The sequence below is a fragment of the Osmerus mordax genome, chromosome 11, assembly GCF_038355195.1.
Source record: "Osmerus mordax isolate fOsmMor3 chromosome 11, fOsmMor3.pri, whole genome shotgun sequence".
NCBI lineage: Eukaryota > Metazoa > Chordata > Actinopteri > Osmeriformes > Osmeridae > Osmerus > Osmerus mordax.
The window spans coordinates 14401790-14424421 of NC_090060.1; the positions used below are offsets into that span (position 1 = coordinate 14401790).

General features: G+C 43.8%; 2 protein-coding genes across 3 annotated transcripts; one reads left to right on the forward strand and one right to left on the reverse strand.

Annotated features, from left to right (window-relative positions):
- The first annotated feature begins 11511 nt into the window (after positions 1-11511).
- Positions 11512-14713, forward strand: pih1d2 (PIH1 domain containing 2). The gene is made up of 5 exons (XM_067246975.1): positions 11512-11978; positions 12228-12357; positions 12600-12848; positions 13002-13282; positions 13675-14713. Exons 1-5 carry the CDS (start codon positions 11796-11798, stop codon positions 13807-13809), a joined length of 978 nt encoding a protein of 325 aa, XP_067103076.1. The 5' UTR covers positions 11512-11795; the 3' UTR covers positions 13810-14713.
- dixdc1a (DIX domain containing 1a) lies at positions 14399-21819 on the reverse strand. Of its 2 annotated transcripts, none has more exons than XM_067246043.1 (15): positions 21351-21819; positions 18970-19127; positions 18709-18854; positions 17837-17926; positions 17527-17580; positions 17349-17399; positions 16940-17044; positions 16570-16623; positions 16355-16438; positions 16145-16219; positions 15673-15834; positions 15453-15519; positions 15170-15278; positions 14808-14916; positions 14399-14533 (listed from the first exon to the last, which is right to left on the reverse strand). In XM_067246043.1, exons 1-15 carry the CDS (start codon positions 21371-21373, stop codon positions 14450-14452), a joined length of 1371 nt encoding a protein of 456 aa, XP_067102144.1. In that variant the 5' UTR covers positions 21374-21819; the 3' UTR covers positions 14399-14449. The 2 variants fall into 2 exon arrangements, with proteins under 2 accessions (XP_067102144.1, XP_067102143.1); XM_067246042.1 differs by having other exon boundaries at positions 16355-16441.
- Between the last annotated feature and the right edge of the window lie 813 nt (positions 21820-22632).

Sequence of the window (22632 nt, forward strand, 5' to 3'; positions counted from 1 at the left end):
CAAACACACACACAGAGTTGCATGTGTAAGGATGCACACGCACAGATGCACAGGTACGCACTTGCACACACCACACATACACGCACTCACACACTCTAGTCCTTCCTTAAAGCAACATTCAGTTTAATTGCTTATGTGGTTTAGGTCATTGTGATGGTCAAACCGGAGCAGGTGTAGCAGGGGAGTAAGAATGTTGAGCTTGAAAGCAAAGTAAGTTGCTGCAAGGGGTTGAAGTTGAATGCAGTTCCTCCAAGAATTGAGTGGTTGAAACGTGTATTGAAACATTTCCTGTCTTATTTTCCTGTGACATTTCAACTTTGGATTGTTATTTTTTGCATGTTTTTTACTTGAATGGCCGCAATGTTTTGACCTCATGAGCTTGATATGACTTTGGTTGTCTTTTCTTCAGTGATTTTTAAATTTTGCTGTTTCTTTTTTGAACAACTTTGGTCGTTTTAAGGAGCTGTGCTTAACCTTAGGAAGCGTAAACCCTCACGTTCTGTAATTGATTTAAATGTTTTTTCTGCACGGAAAGATGGGATGTTTAATTTGCTTAAGGGACAGAGGATGAGCATCGAAGTTTCCTGGATCTTTCTGATAAATCATTTGGTCTGCAGTATTAAAAACAGCATTTGAGACAAAACAAAAGCACTATAAATTGTCATTTGTTTATATTGAGTTTCATAGGCTATTACCTATCAGGTAGTCTCTTCATGCTGATTTGTTTTGCATTAAGCGGTAACATTGTTTTTTGTTTAAAGTACGTTTTGTTACCAAATAGGTGTTGAGTTTGTCACCCAACTGCTCAAGGGTGGTTGTAGAATAACTGCTACCTCGTCAACCGTCACTTTTGCACAGAGGCAATAGCAGCGCGTCTTAGTTTTGGCCTACTTCTTTTTTAATTTTGTTTTTATTCACGTCATCCGTAGGTTCAGTAGGTAGATCAAGCATTTAGAGATGTTAGCACAGTACATTTATAAAATTGATTCCTATGGCTGTCTGGCTTTGGTGTTCGAAAGACAAGACCCGCAAAGTGAATCTTTTTTATCTTGAAAGTTGTAGATGTGTTTGAAATCACAGAAAACAAATTTTCTAGGGGAGGAAATAAAAGAAAATGTCATAGGTGTTTCCTTTTTTACTAAACGTGAAAAAATGATTCTCAAATTGAATCACTATAAGCAGGTTATTGTCATTTGTGGTGTTTTGTTGGTGTCATGTACAAAATGTAATTGTATCTAATTCCTAAATGAGAGTCTAACAAGGGCCTCTCCGTTTTTAAAATTGTGTATTTTTGTATTACTGTGATTTGCAATTTGTTTACATTTGTTATGATTTCAAAAAACATCTTTGTTGTGTTTTATAAGTCTCTGATTTGAGTAAGATCCCTCCCTTGTGCCTCTTTTATAAAGTGTGCATACATGTGCTTGAATACATGAATACAGTTTGTTGTGCTGATTGATGTATCTGGGTGTTAGTGAACGACTGAATATTACTGCCATGCTATAAATCATGTAGTTTAACATTGTCTTAAAAGGCAAAATGCTCATAGGGACTCTGATATTATGCTGCAGATATATGAAAAAAATACAGTATTTTTCAAAATAATTTTTTTGTGGATTATTTCATTATTTAGAAAAAAAAACACCATGAACGTAGTCTCTGTAATTATATTCTTAATTAGTTTTATATTTGACGAGATTTTCTGCATCCGAGGGCGTTATCTTGGCCAACACTCAGTGCCATAACAGCGTTGAAAATCAGTAAGCACTGCACTACTGTCTCTACCTTGTTCATGCACTAAAGATCGATTTCCACGGTGGACCAAAAGGAACAGAGCACTTTTTCTTCTGTTCTCGAAAGGTTTTTTGTTTGTCTTTCTTATAGTGTTACAAAACAAATGTCGTTTTATTTGTCGTGAACTACAGGTGATTACCGTTCATATAGATACTGTATGTCTCTGTCTGTCTACCTCAGCGCCAGCTCAGCTTGACCTGGTGTCCAATCAGGGTTGTTCTTCTTGCCATGTCTGTGCAGTAAAAATCCTCTTCATTACAGCTTTGTAACACTGTGTGCAACTGTTTCTCTCAGTGTGGATTCAGGCACGAGTCTTTGTACGCGTCAGTGTTCTGTGGCATGATGAAAAAATATGAAATAAAATGATTAACTCTTTTGGAGGATTGCCATTTTGCCTCATTTACCGAGAAAACATAGCATGTCCAAGAACTAAAATCACTGTAGCCTACTTGTTTATATTTGTATCCTATAGGATAATTAAACAGAAATGTTCACATAGAGCAATTCACTATTAATTCTAATTTAAGATGTTTACGTCCTGCTGCTAGAGCTGCGCATGCTTTATTGGCTCACGCCACACACAATTACAAGCTTAAGTAGTTGGAATTTTCACTTGTCACCGTGCGCTGGCAGCATCCGGCTGGCGTCCCGCCAGACACCGTGGTGACCCATGGTGGCACGCCGCCATATGCACAGCTGGCGTGCCACTACAGATGTGGAGAAGGATGAGTTTACTGGCTCGTCTGCCCTCCCCCCTGCAGCATGTACACTGGCTGCTCCATGTGACATCAGAATGACAGCCACTCTCGGAAAAAGCACGGACAATCTCCCCGGTAGCAGGTAGGCCTTCTGTATCTATTCACTTTGTGCGTTATGTTGAAGTGTATGTGTTTTAGGTGTGGATGAGGATAAAATAACCTGGACTGTTACAGTATTGTCATTGTGTTTTTCATCCAGTTGCCTATCTACGGAGATCTGATCAAACTTTAAATATCCTGATGGATTTTTATGCACCATGCATGGTTTGCGTTTGAACGTTTTGAATTGCTATGAATTATATTGGATTAAGCAGTCACCTACATCTCTACCCACAATACAGTGTTATACCAACTTCCCAAAGTAATATTTTAGTGAAACCAGAACACTTACAATACACTGTTTCATCTGTGGATCTCCATCAGAATCCAATCAGCCCAACACACTTGTTTAGACCTGTTTTTACAACAACAAAACAACAGGTTTTACAACAACAAACATGTTCTGTATTTTGAATGAAAAGTGCAAATATAATTATCCTATCTGTAATCTCCTTCAATCCAGGGCTGTGTTCAGTAGGGAAGCAGATTAAGGCAGCACCAGTTCTAATGTAATCTCTTCAGTTTAATTAGAGGGACTGTGGTGGGCAGATAGTGCAGACCACATTACTTACCATCTGGACTCTAGTTTCTCCGACCCACTCTCAGAGTCATTAGTCTACACAGGAAGAAGACACCAGCTAGCAGTTGTTATCTCTTCATTCATTCTGTCAAATGTACTGTACGCAACAACACACACAAAAGGAACAGCAGCACATCCTAATACAGGCACTAGAGCACTTCAAACCTGGTGATGTGGAGTAACACGACAGGTATAATTGAAAAGATCATAATGAAGGACTTTTGTCCAGTCATGTTTCCCACAGTGGTCTCCAGCAGCATGGCTCTTTGTGACCATGGTATCGACGGCACCCCAGTCTTCCTCAGGAGGAACCTGAAACCCAGAGCCTCATGTCGTCACAGCCCACACCAGCCCTCGGTGGGACTGAAGCAGGCAGTTCAGCTCTAAATGACTGGTTCACTTAAAAAAGAATATCAAAGGATCGATAGAAAATGACTTTTCTATGAAAGTGACTTCTGTTGTAATAACAGTGTTCATGTCTAAATTGCAGGTGGAAACTAGGGTGTATTTTTCTGATGTGAGAAAGAACTCCCGAACCACCAGAAGGGGTCACTATGACACCATGCATGTCCGCCACAATCCCAAACTGCACCTGTCCCCCAGACTGGGGCAGAGGCTGGGGCTGCCTCGCTCCTACAGTAGACGGAGCCCATTGCCAGTGGGCCAGAGGATCTACCTATCTAAGCATGCAGGAGCCCAGGGCAGGAACTCTGGGAGCTGTTCCACCAACTCCGGGGTTAGCAGAAGTTCCAGATCTGGGAGAAACAGGATCACACACACAAAAGCCTCCTCCTTCACCCAGGCCAGAGGAGACTCAAGACGCTCGACCTGTTCAAGTGTCCGTCCGTACCTGCGATATTTTACCAAGGATGGCATGTGCCGTGACACCGTTTACAGTTTAAAGGAGAAAAGCAGCTTCAAATGGGATCTTATCAGCACCCTGGTGGACCTCAAGTATAGGTGGGTCTTCTGTATCTTCACCCTGTGCTACATTGTCATGTGGACAGCTTTTGCTGAGGTCTACTTCTTGGATGCGTGGTTGCGTGGCGACATAGCGCACATGCAGGACCCACAGTGGCTGCCCTGCTTTGACAGGGTAAACAGCTTCCACTCTACCTTGTCTGTCTCTATGGACAGCTCCAACATCAATGGCCATGGTCCCCAAAGTGCCACCTCCAACTGCATTGATGGCATCGTTCTTGTGATGACACAATCTATTCTGGAATCAGTCTTGAACGCCCTTATGCTGGGCTGCGTTTTAGCCAAGTTGTCAAAGCCCAAAAGAAACCTCCCTTCTCTGCTGTTCAGTCAGCACTGTGTGACCAGGGAGAGGGATGGCAGACTGTGCCTGATGTTTGACGTTAGAACTGTGAAGAAGACCCACATGCTGGTCGCAGAGATAAGAGCAAAGCTGATTCGATCTCGCTACACCAAGGAGGGTGAGTTCATCCCTGTGGAGCAGAGAGAGATGGATCTAGGGCCAAACTCAGCAGGAGCCAGGCTCTTCACCCTGGAGCCTCAGAGCATTGAGCATGTCATTGATGAGGCCAGTCCTCTCAGAAGCCTCTGCTCGCGCCAGGAGACCTTTGAGATTGTGGTCATGGTGGAGGGCTCAGCCAACAACTCAGGTGTGTGCAAGGGGCCTTCTAGAACTTACAAATTGAAAAATCAACTAGTGTTTATCTTGTGTTTGAATAAGTAGCTTTGACTTCTAAATAAATCAAGATATATGCATATACATAATGTATGTATTTACTTTATACATGTAGTACTTATAATAATAAACGAATAAACTTCTCATACTGATGCATTATTCCATCATCAAAGCAGTGCGCTAGAATTTGATGGGTTTATTAGCATATTTGACATGAATATGTATATTTTCCTAGGGGCTGCCTTCCGTGTGAAGACCTCCTACACAAAGGATGAGGTTATTTGGGAACAGCATCAGGAGTTATATAAGACACTGGATGAATCTGTCTGTGGCTCTCATCACAGGACTTCTGATAAAACCTTCAGAGACAGGCAAAGATCTTCCAGTCAGAAGAGGCTGTTAGTGAGAGACACGCGTGAGAGACCAGAGCTGGACGCAGAGACTCCTTCTGTCAGCAGATCTTACAGCGTGATCCCAGAAGAGAGATACCGCTGTCCAATGGGTGAGCTGTTTGTCCGCAGCTCAGCTACAAATGACTGTAAAACTAAACTAATTCAACTTGGAAAGAATGAGTTCTTTATATGACTTGCATTTTTTGAATTGTATTTGTATGTATTGTGTTTTTGTTGTGGTGTGTAAGCTGTGTAATTGAATGCATTTTAAATAAACTCCCAACCTTAATTCTATATTTCACCAGCAGAGGGAAACATTTCTCCATCATAGAAAACGCGAAAAAGAGTCCATTTAATACCATCTGGAGATCAAACCCAGACTCAGTCAATAGTCTGAGTCTCAGCCCACTGTTGTGAATTGTGAGATCTTTTTTCGGCATGATTCATTTTGATGCTTTTCACTTTGAAATCATTTACTGTGACAGGCGTTAGATGAGCCAGAGAGATTCACCTTTTATTGGGATGCTACCTGGATACTCTGAATACGGTACAGAATGTTCTCCTTGTCATTGATCTCCTCACCTGGTCTAAACAGCTTAATCCCCTACCAGGAACAGGAGAGATAGCATCATTCAAAGGTAGCCTCTGCACAGGTGAACATAGCCCTGGAAGATTCGTTCAAATTGACCATGCCATTGTTAGACCTTGCTGTTCAGGATTCTAAAAGGTGAGACAGAGTCATGGTCTCCAGACACAACATAAAGGTACTTAGATTCACACAGTTTAAACATTCTGAAAACCCTGACTTGAATCTCAAATTGTTTTTTCAGTTGTCTGCACTGAATTATTCTATGATACTGTGTATACAATATTCATGTTAAGTCTTTGCTATCCAGACTGAAACCCTTGGCAAATAATGTTCCCAACTAATTTCCCATATACATATGATTATCCTTAGCAGTCAGCCTATAGTGTAATGAGCAATCTGAAATAAAGTATTATTAGCAAATACTGTGAAAGTGTCTTTCATGAAAAAAAATTCTTATCTGTCGGCAGGCTCAATGAACACTGTTCATTTTGTTTTTGATTGACCGGCTGAGAGAGGATTCTTGTGGATACTAAATCACTGGGACTGATGTGACATGAGGCTTTTCAACAATTCGTAATAATGACCTTTGCTCAGAGCCTCCAAATGGTCAACTAATAAAGTTCCATCGGAGAAAGTGGACACTCCGTTGGCACAGGTAAAGGTGTTACCTAGCAACCAGGATCCTATCAGTGCCTGGCTTGAGGAGGTTATCTCTGGAGATGTCCCCCTTTCCCCCCTCTTAAAAAGCCCAGGTTGAGCCAGCCTCTACAGGCCCCATGACCCCCTTAGCAACAACAACAGGTTCATTCTTTGCACCACTGCTGACCTCATTGTCTCTTTGTGAGGGGAAAATCCATCCAGAGTTGCATTCTGTTCAACAGTAAACGTTCCGCCAGCTGGGAGCCGACAGCTTCTACTCTGGCCCTCACACAGGCTCTCCGATGAGATCTGACAAGCACCGTTCTCCTCTGAACTGTACACAAGAAGAAAATGGTAAGACGGCATGCGAATATATGTTACATTTATACATACTGTGCATATGGAAATGTAGATAACAACACCGTTCTTTTCTCTCACCATCACACACAATTCATCTCAAAACAGATGTTGTTTACACTTGTGACTGTAGTTATTTTGGCTCATCCTATGATTCACTGATTCTGACTAAGCTACAGATCTATGTCATACATTTTTATCCAAAGTAGCAATTTGAGTGTTTCATTTGAATGGTTAGAAGAATAACTAATCTCTGGACACTAACCCGGTGTTTTTATTTAAACAATGACCTGTTCATAATAACCTTCCCCAGTCACTTGTTCACCAGCTGGTATTACAGGGGTTTTGTTGATTTCATTTTGTGTTTTTCCACACCATTTGGCTCTGCATTGCAATTACTAAACTGATAGCATTGTTGCTTGTTCATAATTTAATTTGGACACATCTTACTTTTTCTCTTAACAATGTAATTTACATGTGATACAGACACATGTATTAGTGTTACAATGTTTGGTGTCAAGTCTGTAAGTGGCAAAGTCTGCACTGTATGTCTTGAAGACATGGAATAACGTTCTGTGACCAATTACTTTGTGGAATGAATGATACATTGTGCTTCGTACACCGGGTCACCTGTGACATCTACATGTGTTTACACACCTGCGATTCCAAATCCAAACACCTGGACATGACATTCCTCTGGGCATGGCTGTTTCAGCTCTAATTAAATCGGTGATATACATGGAGACGGACATCTACAGAAGATGGGCTGGCAGGGTGGTTTAATGTTCATGACGACTGACAGGTAGAACTCATTATCTGAACAGAAGATGAAATGCAGTCATTGTGTTTGCTCCAGAGTCTTGATGGAGACACATTATCTGTGATTGAGAATCCTGCGGCTGTCAGTCACCCTTTCCACCAACAGAAGACAGAAGTTGAAGGGGCTAGAGAGGCCAAGGTCTACCATGCCTGGTTGAAGTGGATTCCTAACACTAACCATGGTAAGCCCCTGTGGTTCACTCATGGCCTGGGGAGGATTGCTCCGTTTCTGCACCTTATTGAAGGGAAATCAATGTTTCAATCAGAGTGGTGCTTTGGTGTCAGCCCACAGACTGGTGAGATTCCTGGCAGCTGTGTGTGTGGTGGGACTCCTTGGAGGCCTGGCTGTAGGAGTCTGGTTTCTGGGTAAGACACTGCCTGTGGCTGAATCAAAGAAATGGAGAAATGACTTAAGTAGTTACTAAAGACTCAGATGTTCACTGATAGCTAAAGATGAAAGACAATACCAAGTTGTCATGTGCATATTAGAAATCCAGACATTTGCTGAAATGCCAGAGATTCTCACTTGTGGAATATTATACTGTATAACTGCATTTATAGGGAATACTAAAAGGATGGTAAATGTGTTTCAGCTTCCGGCCATAAATCATAATCTGCATGGAATCCGACTGAGTCATAATATCTCTGTCATCCTCTAGTGAGACTGCTGTTGAAGCCCACCTCTTCTCAAAGCCAGTCCGGACTGGGGGACACAAAAGACACTGCCTTCTGTAACGTGACCGAGGACATCCCTGTGAGCGACCCTAGGAAAGGTCAGTGCTCCCCTCCCTCGGTATCTTCACCACCTTCACACATGCCTCACTGTGATAGGACGAAGACCCTGTTGCTAGGCAGAACACTGTAACATCCAAACAGTTGTCCTCTTTATGAATTGCACTTGTGGTTAATCATCATCATCTGTAAAGGTTACAACAGGACAACATAGTTCATTTCAATTATTATTCATGAATGCCTGCAACCTATGTGCCCTGGTCGCTCCAGAGACTGTACCTATTGACTGACAACCAAACATCCCATAATCAGATGTTTATATTGACTACATTAGCTTGAATATTACAGCCATGGCTACTTACCATGTCCCTCTCAAACACGAGGTTTGTTCATTACAGTTTATGTATTCCAGTTGGCATCTGGAGGGATTTTCAATCAATCAGGTTCAGTCTTTTACAGGATCAGCCCAGAAAACTCCCTTCTGGAGATCCAGCTGGAGAAACAGGCCACATGGCTGCCTGTGTGCTACGAGAGATGGAACGTGTCCTTGGGGACGTTGGTCTGTCGCCAGCTGGGATACCTGAGGTTAGTCTGACTGTCCTTGGTTTCCAATATCTCTTCCTCCATACCCCTCAGCTGAGCACCCCCATTGACTGACCACAACCTGCCCACCAGCCACAAGCTTAATTGGCTGCAGAAAATGAAGGGTTGTTTTATGTTCTGTTAATGCTTTGTGCATTTCTTTGGCTTCACAGCCCATAGGGTCTTGAATTACTTTTATACCTTGAAAGAGACTGTGTTCTCTTTACAGACTGACCAAGCATAAAGGAGTGAACTTAACTGATATCGGGCCAAACTACACGGATGGCTTCATCCAGATTACTCCGGAACACAAGGACAGTCTGGAAAGCATATGGCAGCTCAGGTAAAGCAGCAGACTAAGGACATACTGCACATAATGATGCACCGAAAATGAAAGGGGATGGTGAATTAATCACATCTAATTGTCTCATTGATTTTCATTCAGGGCAAGCTGCATCACAGGGAAAGTTATCGCTCTGCAGTGTTTTGGTAAGTCTGGAGCTGTGAAAACCCCCAATAATAACCCGCCTGTCAAAACCTTGTGGATAACTGTAGTTTCCTGTGTTTCTGTAGAGTGTGGGATGCGAGCTAAACTGCCAAGGATAATTGGCGGAGCTGAGGCCACGCTGGGCAGGTGGCCATGGCAAGTCAGCCTCTACTACAGCAACCGTCACACCTGTGGTGGATCCATCATCACCCGGCAGTGGGTGGTGACAGCCGCACACTGCGTACACAAGTAAGACCCCCTCACCCCAGTGACCTTGTGACAGGAGGGTCATATGCCAGTGTTCACAGTTCCGTGACGTTAGAAAATGCCTGGACCAAACTAATGTAAGATGGTAGAACGATCGCTCTTCACTGATATTGTCTTCCTTCATTGGGTTCCAGTTATCGGCTTCCTCAGGTGTCTAGCTGGGTGGTGTATGCAGGTATTGTCACACGCAGTTCGGCCAAAATGCCTCAGTACACTGGATACGCCGTGGAGAAGATAATCTACAACAAGAATTACAATCACAGGAGCCACGACAATGACATTGCTCTGATGAAACTGCGAACCCCGTTGAATTTCTCAGGTCAGTTCGAGCCTTATGGCTCACTCTGTATGCGGCATGCAGCCTCGCCGCTGAGTGGAACACTCAGACATTATGATTACAGTCATCAGTTCCAAATCAGCTTCCAATTTCAGTAAAATCAGCTTTAATCAGGTTTCCTAACATTCAGCATAATGTTCTTTCAACCTCCAGACACCATCCGGCCAGTGTGCCTGCCACAGTATGACCATGATCTCCCTGGAGGAACACAGTGCTGGATCTCTGGATGGGGCTACACACAGCCTGATGATGGTACAGCACTATCCTCCAGTCCTTTCTGCACACTGACGTGTCAATGAAATGGAATGGAATTAATTGAAAACACACTGATGGGTACATGCTAACTTGTTGTCCTCTCGTTTTCAGTTAATATTCCTGACACTCTGAAAGAAGCCCCGGTTCCACTGATCAGTACCAAGAAATGTAACAGCTCATGTATGTACAATGGAGAAATCAGCCCTCGGATGCTCTGCGCTGGATATACGGAGGGAAAGGTGGATGCATGTCAGGTCAGCTCAGAGTGAAGGGCCCAAAAGAGAGAGAGAGAGAGATTAGGAGAGCGAAAGAAAAGTGTGACACACAGAACCAGAGATATGAAAATGTGCCAGCTAGCTCCATACCAATTAGGCTAGCAGTGAGAAGTAACATGCCGCCCCCTCTGTCATCTTCTTCCTCCCAGGGGGACAGCGGGGGTCCTCTGGTGTGTCAGGAAGATAGCGTGTGGAGGCTACTGGGGGTGGTCAGCTGGGGGATGGGGTGTGCTGAGCCCAACCACCCAGGCGTCTACACCAAAGTATCTGAGTTCCTAGGGTGGATCTATGACATGATTGAGGTACAGTGAGCAGAACATGAAAACAAGAGTGAAATATATTTTGTATTAAAGACTACTTAGGAGTGGATTTATGACACCAGATGTCAGGTCCAGATAGACTGTTCTCTTGACTCATACTTTGCATTGTATCACTGAAACCATGTTTCCTTTCTTTCAGAGTTACTGAGTGAGAAGATTATAAAAATGGAGAAAAGATTTAAACCAGGAAGACTCAGAAACATAGGCTCTGACCATTTTTATCCTGTTTCAAACTGTCATGTTACCTGCATATAATGGCAATAGTATGCACAAGTATACAGCAATCTTTTTTACTATACATGTTTGTCACGAAACATTTAAATTGTAATATATTCATACCATATATTTGTCATGTAATGAAAATAAATGATTATTATCAATAGCGTCTTTGTATTTCTTCATTCCCATAGAATGAACGGCTTGGTCTCGTGCAAGCCCCCTTTCTTCCAGTAGGTGGCGATTTTGCGCTCCTCCACATGTTGTTTCTATAGTAACAGCCAGTTACTAACAGGGAACCTACAACAAAAGTTAGCTAATTTTCTCAGGGATCAGAGGGATTTTCTGTGGATCGTGGGCTGTTGTTTTTGCAATAATTGAAAAAGGAAGCCCATGTAGAGCTACTGAGGTGTATGAAGTTGTAACTACACTAGCTAGTTAGCTACAGTATACATTGCACCGCAGTCAATATGCTGACAGCGTTAGGCTAGTGCTAGCTAGGATAGCTAGAGCTAGCAACAGTACAGTACTAGTAGCTAGTAGTACTAGGTGCTGGATAGTCAGCAAAAAGGCAATTTTGTCTACTTCACTTGGCTACAGTTCCTACTACACTGAACAACAAAAAACGTTATTCTTCTTCAGAATGTCATCCCAAGGGTTTTCCAAAGACGTGCTGCAACAGGTCAACCAGTTCTGGTCCTTGTTAGATGACATGTCACAGAATGACCCGCAGAGTTACCAGATGTTCGTTCGGCGCCAGATGAAGGATGGCGCAGATTTCTACTCTCCACCCGAACCTGATTCCTGCCTGCGCACTGAAATACTGGTAGGCTGTCTGGAAAGACACTAATGAAGTCTACTAGACTAGGCTAGATCTAGTGTCAACATTTGTTGTCAATTTGGCCTTTTAACTTAAAAAAACCAGTTTATTGTACAAATGGTGTTTTGTGGTCAGTATGGTGTCTTGTCCGGTATCATTACACTGTTTTTCTTTGGGCATTGATTGGGTGAGTTCTTAGATCCTAATGTGGATGTGTGAAGGCCTAACAGACTTATATTGTTTTCCTAATATCAGGAGCCGAAGAGAGGTTTGCTGTATGTAAACGTGTGTGGGTGGAAACGCGTCCCAGCTGCCCCTCTGGAAGACCACAGCAGGCCGGTGCCCGTGTGCGGAGGATGCCTGGAGATACACTCTGACAATGGAGGTACAGATAGTACCTCTGAGCTGCTGTTGTGTTGTTGCTCTCAAATTAGGCCTAATCAAACTCAATTAAAACCAGGTGCAGAGGAAAAATCGGTTGGGCCAGTTAATTACTGTCAAGAACCCTTCAGACCCACCATTTTTATTACCATAAGAAGGGTTGCCCATGGGGCTTCCACTTAACGGAAGGGCTCGGATTGGACAGCATCTCACACACTGCTGTGGTGTTGTTTTCTCTGGCTGTAGAGGAGTATAGCGTTGTGGACGTGGCGTTCAGCCCTGTGGTGCTCCAGGCCACTCAGAAGGACAGGAGAGAGAGGGACCAGATCCACCTGCTGGCCCTGAGCTTCACCCAGCAGCAGCATGGCCTGCGTCTGGCCCAGCACCACACCGTGGCTAGCAGCAGGCTGAAGGGCAAGCTGGAGGACATGCGACGTCGCCTTGCCTCGCCACAGCAGTGCTCCTCACCCACCGTCCCCTCACAGCCACACGCTAGTAGGGACGAGGCAGCTCTCTGAATCAACTTTTTTGTCGCTGTTTGCTACCAGTCTGTCTAGCTTTTGTGTCCGTTTTGGTTTGCTATTATAGTAGTATCCATCAGTTGTTGTTTTTTGGAGAAACTCAAACTGTTCCTTTTCTCTGTCACAGCATTGCAGAGCCCCGCCTCCCTCCTTCAGCAGATCTCCTCTTTGCGTGTTGGCGAGGGTGAGGCGAGCTCGCCTGTCCAGCTCACCTCAGAGCCTGCAGACCAGAAGCAGAAGAAGAACTTCATCCAGGTGATCTCCAGCTCTGAGGCAGCCCAGCCTCAGGAGCCCAAGTACCACCTCAGCGTGACCTCTGACCCCCAGGGCATTTCTCGAAGGGTGGAGCTCAGCGTGGAGCTGCCACAGGTCCGCTCCATGGCAGAGTGCCAGCTTAACATCTCCCAGGTCTGTCGGCCCCCAAACACACATAGATAGAACACATCGATTAAATATTAGAGCTATTTTAGTGTAACTAGCTTGGTCTAATCCAGTGGTTCTTAACCCTGTCCTCAGGGAACCCCCTTGCATGTTTTAGATGTTTCTTGGCTCCAACACACCTGATTCAAATGCATGTTCGTTACCAGGCTTCTACAGTCCTAGATAACGACCCATTTATTTTAATCAGGTGTGTTGGAGCAGGGAAACATCTAAAACATGTAGGACAGGGGTTCCCTGAGGACAGGGTTAAGAACCACTGGTCTAATCTATCATGTTTCAGTCCCTTTCACTCTCTATGGAGTATAAGGTCTTAACGGCTGTGTCTAATAGTGCGTGGCACTGTGGTTATTGCCCTGTAGGATGATGTTGTTTTGGAGGTGGAGGATGTGTATTATCTACACCTGGAGCTCCCTGAGGCCGTGCACGAGGACGGTGCCTCCGCCACATTCAACAAGAAGACGAGGACACTGACTCTGAAAGCGACTGTGCTCTGAATACATTACGCCCTCCATATACAAACATTTAATCAGCCACTGTCTGCCCAGCCATCACCCTCCCAGACAGGCCCCACCAGGTGGGGAGCTATCCCCCCGCTGTGACTGGGAAAATAGAATAGTGGAGCTGGCGGTGACGAGTAACACAGTTACTTTAGATCCCTCACAGGAAGTGGACCAAAAGAAATGGAGTCCCTGTTAGGAGTCCTACACGGCTCAAAACACTCTGTCACGCATCCTCCCAAGCTGCGCCTTTGAACTTTGATTGACTCCACGTTACCATATCTATGACAGTCAGGTTTTCTCTGTGTTTTGGGACTGTAGTCAGTTTATAGCATGCATGGGGATAAACTGACACAAATTCGGTAGTCATGCAGTACTTCATGTTTATTAAAACATCAAAATTGTCTCTGAACAACTCCATTTATGTTTGGCAGTCTACAACTCGTGTGTAAAACGTTCATAATCCATAGGAAAGAGCCATTTTGGAAAGTATGGTTGGATTTCAAAACTGTCATGAATAGATTGGTCCCGATGTATGAAGGAAGTGTTTGACACCTTAGACGAGCTGCTGAATACTGAGAGGGTTTCATGGCATTGTGGTCCAGTGGTCATCGTCGAGCTTGTCTCCAGGGGCTCTCTACCGTCTCTCTCCATGGTCCTCCTCCACCCAGGCTACTATCTTCCCCTCCCAGCCAGGCACCACTGCCCCATCCTGGAACACCTGACACACAACCCCCCCAAGCAAAAGCACCAAACTAGTCAGACAGTCTGAGACTTCAAAGTTAAATTCACCAACACCCTGATAGACACTGAATACCAATGAGCTCTGCAGTGAATCCTGATTCTACCATCCGTGGCTGAAATCGTTCAATTACAGACCATTAAACTTTCTAAGAGTTTATTCTCCTTTGGTTATTCAGTCCTTTCCAATTTATAGGGCTCCCTTCACTTCACAAGTCAAGAATGTAATTTGCTGTGCGGCATTCAAAGCCTACCTCCTCTTTCACAGTTCCAAACTCTGGGTCAAGGGCTTTGAAGTGGTATCTGAAGCTGCCCTGGCGGTCCACCGCTGCCTTGAAGTCCCTCAATGTCACCTCTCCTAGCCTGTCGGCACCGCACAGTATTTCAGATGGCGATATCCACACACATGCACATTCTCAACTATATAAATCCGTTCCTTCACTCTAACCTGTGTGGATAGAAAACCAGCCCACTGCCAGGACACAGTTCGCACCCACTGATCAACGCAGGTAATTAACAACATGCGTTTAACCTATCAGTAGACAGCATGCAAAGACACACGTCTAAATGTATATGGATGTACATGTGGATTTAAAAAGGGCATCTGGGGTCCTACCTTTTGGGGATGTTGACCAGGAAAGGTGTGAGGGAACGGTCAGTGAAGTAGAGCACTTTAGTAAACACTGAGGAGTCCAGCCCAGGGCTACTGTGAGAGTGAGCTATTTCTGGACACACAGAAAGACAAATCCCAAACAGGCTCCACATCAAAGCCGACCATGCCCCCTCATAAATTTCCATGTTAATGAGATACACTATTAAATGATTTCGCTTAATAAGACAATTAGCTGTATAGAAAGAATGGCAAAATTAAGATGACTAGCGAGCAGTCTGCTTCTTACTGGAGCTGGGCGGCCAGGAATCTCTGTCTGTGTGGTTGGCCCGCCGTCCTGGGGATTTGAACTTGCCCTGTAGGAGAACAAATACTTAAGACTGAGCAGGCTTGAATGAAAACCAAGTCATTCACAGTAGGCAAAAAACACCACATTTACAAAACCTTATATCACATTTTCATTGTATTATTATCATGTGATGGTTCAGGTGTGTGTGTACGTGTAGGACCTCTCGGTCCTGTCTGCGGTGTGGGTCCAGGGTGTGTAGACGGTCCATGAGACTGGCCACGCCCTGCTCCAGTGTGTCCAGGGTGTGATGCTGAGGGTCATGCCCGGAGAAGCTGTCCCTCAAACTGCGCAGGGCCTCCCTCACTAGCTGCAGCTCATCACCCTGGTAACACACACAGGACAGGACACATACACACAAACACACACTGCATGAATAGCTGTTGCTGGCAGTTGTTGATCATATTACGGTCATGGGCTCCATTAAGTCTCCATTAAGTGTAACAGACATGCACAGTATGGCCGTAGCCTGTCCAAACACAATTCACTTCAGCTGACATCTCAAGTTTCCTCTCTGTAGTTGACATGGAGAACAAGTCTGAATAACCCTTTATTTTAGATTTCACTTAAATTCAACAGGGCGGTGATTACCATAAGTACAGCACTCAATCTTCCTGTTCGTCTCCTGGGCTTACCTCTCCATGCTGAAAGGTTGAGGGAGGGGAAGGTCCAACTGAGTGACTGTATCCATGGTTCTCACTCCTGGAGGACTGCAACACCACAAGAACAAATACCATCTCAGCTTGCATACATACAGTTATTTCCATGCTAAAACAACACCATTAGCATATATATTGAAATGTAGGTGTATGTATTGTGCCATGGTGGCAGTATCTGCTTCTTACCCTTCTGTGGCTGTTTTCATTCGTGTTGTGCTGAACCTCTTCCTGCTTCTGATGCGGTAGTAATCGCTCCTTCTTCCCAATCTGCTGCTGATTAAATAGACGAATCACGATAAGCACTGTGGTGAAGAACGCTGCATGTATGAATGAGCCTGAACATATGAGCCTGTACATACGGCATGTCTGAATGAGCCTGAACATAACTTCCTGTGGTTTACCTCGTATTCACTGAGTAGCCTGTTTCGATCACTCAGCTTTCGTTTTAACTCTTCCTGCAAATATTAACACATACATGTATTTCTAATGAGAGATGGGAAAGAGCTGCATGTCATCTTTCGGTCGCAAGGCAAACATTTACCTTGTATATAGGAAGTCTAATGTGACAGTCGACATTAACAGTAACAGTCTAACCTTCTATCGAAACCATCTAGTATAGAGTAACAGTCTACAGTAATAATCTCTAGTAACAGTCTACAATAACAGTCTAACAGTCTACTTTAACCGTGTACTATAAACGTCTACAAACAGACTGCAGTGAAGGTCTCCTCCAGTCTACAGTACCAGTCCACAGTGACAGCTGTAACTCACGTTCTCTCCCTCCAGTTGTTCTCGGGCCATGCTGCACCTCAGTAGCTCCTGTTTCAGCTGCAGAACAGAGTCCTCCTGCACTGCCATCCGCTGCTGCATAGCATCCTGATGAAGGGGGGGGACATCGAACACACCCAGGCTGAATGGACGCCCAGCACACACCAAGCACCACCGCTGTTGCCTTGCACTCCAGCAGACACATCCTGTCCTGTACTGTACTCCTTCACAGCAGCTAGAAGATTTGAACGCTTCGAAAAGAGCCTGTTCTCTGGGGAAGACTCACTCAAAGAAAGGCCCCCCGTTGAAAGCTGGAAGAGGTTGTCCTTTTTGTTCAGACCTGACTAGAACTCAATAGGTGCTGAAATCCTTAGAAATCACAAAGATAGGAGGCTCGTTTGTCAGGGCTTACTTTAATGGCCTGGAGGTGGCGTGCTTCCTGCTTGTGCCTCAGAAGCTCCCTCTGTAGAGAGACAGACAGACAGACAAAGATGATCCAGTTAGTGTACTCTACAGTAGATTTCCATCAGGCTCATACTATCTAGCAGCTCATCCACATACAGTACAATTATTGAACATCCTGACTGTACCTTGAGATCAAGGGCCTCCTCCATGCTTTGGTCCAGACGACTGCGTATTAAAACCTTCGACAAGAGGGGATATGAGCAGCATAATGAGAGAAAAGAGAGATGTCAGGGCTTATAAGGAGGCAGTGAGCCAGCACGACAGCAGGCTAAGCAGATAAGATAGATTCATTTATGCTCTTCTGAATGTGTCCCTGGCAGTAATGACAGTGAAAACGTTAAGGCTTGACAAGGTCTGACACCGATGCATCACAGAGAATGGCAAACAAGATGTTTTGCGATGTAGGGTGAATGGAGAGAGGCCGGGTAGGTGTACCAGCTGCTGTTCCGTGTTAGTCCGGCTGTCTCCGAAGCTCACAGAACCGTCCTGGTCTTCCTCAGGGAGAGAGCCATGCAGCAGCAAAGTCTGGAGACAAACAAGCCCACACAGACACGCACACACACACACACACATAGATCAGACCCCTGATGATAAAGTACATTTCATACCACGCAAAGATGAGAGAGATCCCTGATAAGTGCAACACACTGCCAGCCCTTTAAACATACTCATGTCGACAAACAGAAAGACAGAGTGAATCAATAAGGAAACCCTATTGAAAAGATACAGACACACCCTTACCTAAACCTTCATCAAAGGCTGCAAACATGAAGTGGACATTAGACTCGAAGCTGTTGTGGACCATATGTGTTCATTATCAATTGTTGAAGAGTGGGCATGGACAGGGTGATTAAGTTAATCACTTCCTGGAACTAACTCCTGTACAGAATCCCTTCACTACCCTGGAATCCCTACCACATAATCTCTGAGCCATATGTACAAAATAGTATGGATACCAAATGGTCACAATAAACACCATCCAATGTAGTGGATCAAAAAACCTGATCATTTAAAACGACACATCAAAAATAGTCTCATAATTCTATAGCTGTCTTGCAAATCTGGCTTTGCCTGTAATAGATTTTAAAAGTCCTTGATACTAGTAGGCTATTAGCTCCTTAATACCAAGATTAATCACAATCTCATTGTATTCTTGGTTTAGCTTAATCTGCCAACAACTGACTCTACCACTGACTGTTACATTGAATGTAGTTGCTCACGAGTTTGTGCATTCTTGTTCTCTGTATATTATACCACATACAGTATAAATCCTATATATCCATATTGGTGTGTTTGTGTAGCAGTACCTGCAGGCGGAACACCATCCTCCTGGCTTCCTGCATCTCCTTCTCCAACTGTTCCTGGTGGGCATCTAGCTGCTCCTCCCAGGATCTCTCTTCCTCGCTCCCATCATGCCCTGGGGCTGGGCACAGGCCACAGAGTGACACCTCCCCTGGAGAGACACAACACACAGACACCGGGCACAATGGCAGATGGCAGAGATGCAGTACATGAAAATGAGGGAAAAAAACTCTATCTACAACAGAATACATGTGCCGCCAACCAACCGGTATCAGCTTTCCTCTCTGTCAACTCTGATTTGTCGTCTCCAGGCTCCTTGTGGTCTTCAGGCTGAGTGTTGATAAATGCTTCTTTAGGGGTGTCTGAGGAATGAGCGATGATATACTCTTCCTTAGGGGAGTGTGCAGGGCTGGCAGAGCTGAGGCTGGAACAGAAGGTGGGTAATCACAGACACAACTAAATCTGCTGCTCTGGTCATGAATGGACAAAGTCAAATGTACATGAATGGTTCCTCTGTAAAAATTCTTCATCTGTTCTGTATGCAGTGTAAGACACACCGACCCCATCTGGACTAAATAATATTTGGATTTTAAGGCCAATGGCAACGGCAATATCATTCATTTGGATTGACAACATAAGCAAAACATATTCTGGAAAATACTTAGAGATCTAGTAACAAGTAAGATACACTATGAAGAAAGAGGCAGGAAATTATCCAACATTCTATTCGATTTTTCTATCAAGACATTCTCAAGATATTTTGGCTCTCTTGAGAGTATTATTTAAGAACAGACTGTTTTCATAGTCTGTGAATGGTCTTTTCTCCTGCAGATTCAGCTGAGTCTGTGTATTCCGATATTTGTGTGTGTGGAGTTCCTTCCCAGCACTTGCATGTGTCTGTGGAAATCAGAGCCAGACATATGTGACCTGTGACCTACAGCGTTACACATGGTTCTCTAAGGGGGAATTCCTCCCTCTCCTTTGTATCGTTGTGAAAACAGCCATGCTTCTGTGTTGTTAAATAATATGCCAGAACAAAGCCATACAACCCTGCACTAGTCTAACTCAGTCCCTAAGGCGTCCAAAATGAATGGTAGGAGTCTTCTGTGCTGAAGAACGTCTCATGAAGAAAAGCAAAGCAGATGGCTAGTTGGCTGTATTTGTTTTGATAAATAATGTTGACTTAAGTAAAGAGATTGACGTTTTAGCCTAGATTAATGACTGATTTACTGTTGGGGACACATCTTCATAGCATTACATAACCGAATACAAGACGGGAGGCAACTCAATACCTGTCCTGGCATAGTTTGTTCTTTTGTGTCAGTAATACCTTGCTGGTTGGTTGTTATAGAAGAGAAGCCCTGGGTGCTGCCTTAACTTGATCCCTTCATTACAATTACTGTGAACCACAGAGATGGGATACCACTCTCTTGTCTTTCTTTGTCTCGACAGGAAAATATCAACCAACTGGAAAAACTGTGTGAGTAAGGTACCTTTTAGACATGCTTGAGTGGATAATGTTCTGGTATGATAATGGGTGAGGTAAAAGATAGTTGTATAACCTGTCTATTGTAGTACTGTAGTAGTTAATTTTGTTTTATAGGAACAGAGACAGTAAATGAGATTATGAACAGAGAATTCTGTTACTATCTCATCTACTGTGATTATAAAACAAACACTGATTTAATGTAATTTAGTCATCACAACTTCAGGCAGTCACAGTATGTCATAAGAACGCCCTTCTGCTAACTTATTCCCAGGGTGTCCTTATTTAAACAGTTCTGAAATTTAAATTGTTTTTGCTTTTGCTCAGGCTTTCTGCAGCATGCTGGCATGTTTTGATCACAAACAACATATGAGAGTAGGGGGATAAACCACAGTGGAGATGGGCACAAGATTACTAGATTAGCAGGAGATAAACTTAATTCCAACACATTTCATCTGCAATTTGCATGTTTCATGCAGTAAAATAATGACTTGTATGTTCACCGGAACTGAATATGGATCGTTGGATTTATAATATCATGGTTTTGAATCGTTTTGAATAAAGTGCACTCAGTTTTGGCAGAACGGGAACATTATTCAGAACCATAACACTATACGTAGCCTATGCATGTTGACACTAAAATGGCACGTGATTATACAATTGCATGTTTATCACGGTGATCCATGTCAATCTGCAGCGCTATCTGATCTGCAAATGATCACGACATCGCTAAATACCGTAGTTCATCGTTGCTAGGCGATTGCAAGCATCCTCAGTAGATAGCCACAGAGATGCTAGGATGCCCCTCTATCTAAATGGCAGGGACACACCCACACCTACAGAGATATTCACAGACAAAATACATTGCTCTGATGACTATCAACCACTCTCACATTAAGCTACTGCCATTTGTAGCTGTAAGCATTGGTAAAAATCCAGACAAAGTCAACTGTGCTAATTCATAGAACACAAGCTTTGTCTAATAATATAGTATCTACTGTAACAGCTTGTCTGAGTAGCCTATTGGAGGATATTGCAGATATCACATAACTGGCATCATACATGCTCTGGGATACATTATTGACCACCACATTTCTAAGACAGATGGACACAGAAGTGTTTACAAAATGATTGAGTGTGTGTTGTAAATCCATGTCTTACCATTTCATCTGTTTGGCTCCCATGCTGTTGGCTGCACTTTTAACCTCCCACACAGCCGGTGCCCTGCATCTGGGTGATGCCCTGACTCTCCGTCAGAAACATATCACCAAGCAGCCCTAGCAACACAGGGTGCAGCAGCACTGCCAACACTTCCCAGCACAGTCTCCACGTTGCACAATGTGTTCAATCAGAGGCAGCGTGTTCAAATCCTCTCAACCAACATTTCCCTACAGAAAATTGCTCAAATCCTCATCCATAGACCTGGACTCCTCTTCCTAAATCACTCCATGGAGCAGCCCAATGGAAATCCAGAATCAATCCCAGTCGATGGCAGGAGACAGAGGATTGGTGTTCAGTCTCTGACCAGCGGCTGAATACTGCCTGGTTTTTCACAGCACACTCCCCCTGTGGCTGAGCTCACCAGCTCCCATTCACGAACACAATGTTTTTGTTCCTTCTAGAGAAGAACTGATGCAGATACCACGCATATCTTTTCTCTCCCTCCCAGTCTTGTGTTCTCTGTTTCTCCCCCTCCTTCCCCCCCTCTCTCTTTCTCCTGCTCAGCCAAATAGGATTTTTACTTGATTGTTCCTTCAGTGAGTGAAGATATTAGACTCTGTCTGAGTGTGTGTGTGTGTGCCTACCCTCCCCCTCCCACGATCTTCTTTCTACCTCCCCCTTCTTTAGTCTCCCCTCTCGCCAGACCGAGGAGGGGGTCTGTGTACTGTAGCTGCAACGATGCATATCTCCTATACTGGGCTGTATTATTGGGATAAGAAGCTGGATTGAAGTATTCTATTTATTCAGTATTTAGTTTCCCACAGACTGACATAGCTATTTTAGTTTGACAGAAAATTACAGGTTTGCATGGTGCCACAGAAGAAGTGGAAGCATGTGAGAGTGGGTAATGATATACATTCACAAAATCTATGGAAAACTACCAGAGGATGTATTGATAGCTTTATAAAGCTTTTCTGGTAGAAAATTTGTATATAATTTTAGTATCACAATATTTTATGATACAGTGTGTTTATGTTATATGTTTATATAAAAGTTTCAGTTGTTGGGATTTTATGTATACATTTACCACACAACACAACAGCTTGGACAAAGTTATGTGGAACTATGAGTTCTCTTGGATTGCATGACAAGCACTTTAAACAAAAGACTCACTGTGACAAGGAATTCTAATGATGCGTGTTTACTCTTTTGTACAAGAGAAGAGGAGTTAAAAATGCAGTATCATATATCTATAAGGCAGCTTTTCAGGAAATAAACATAA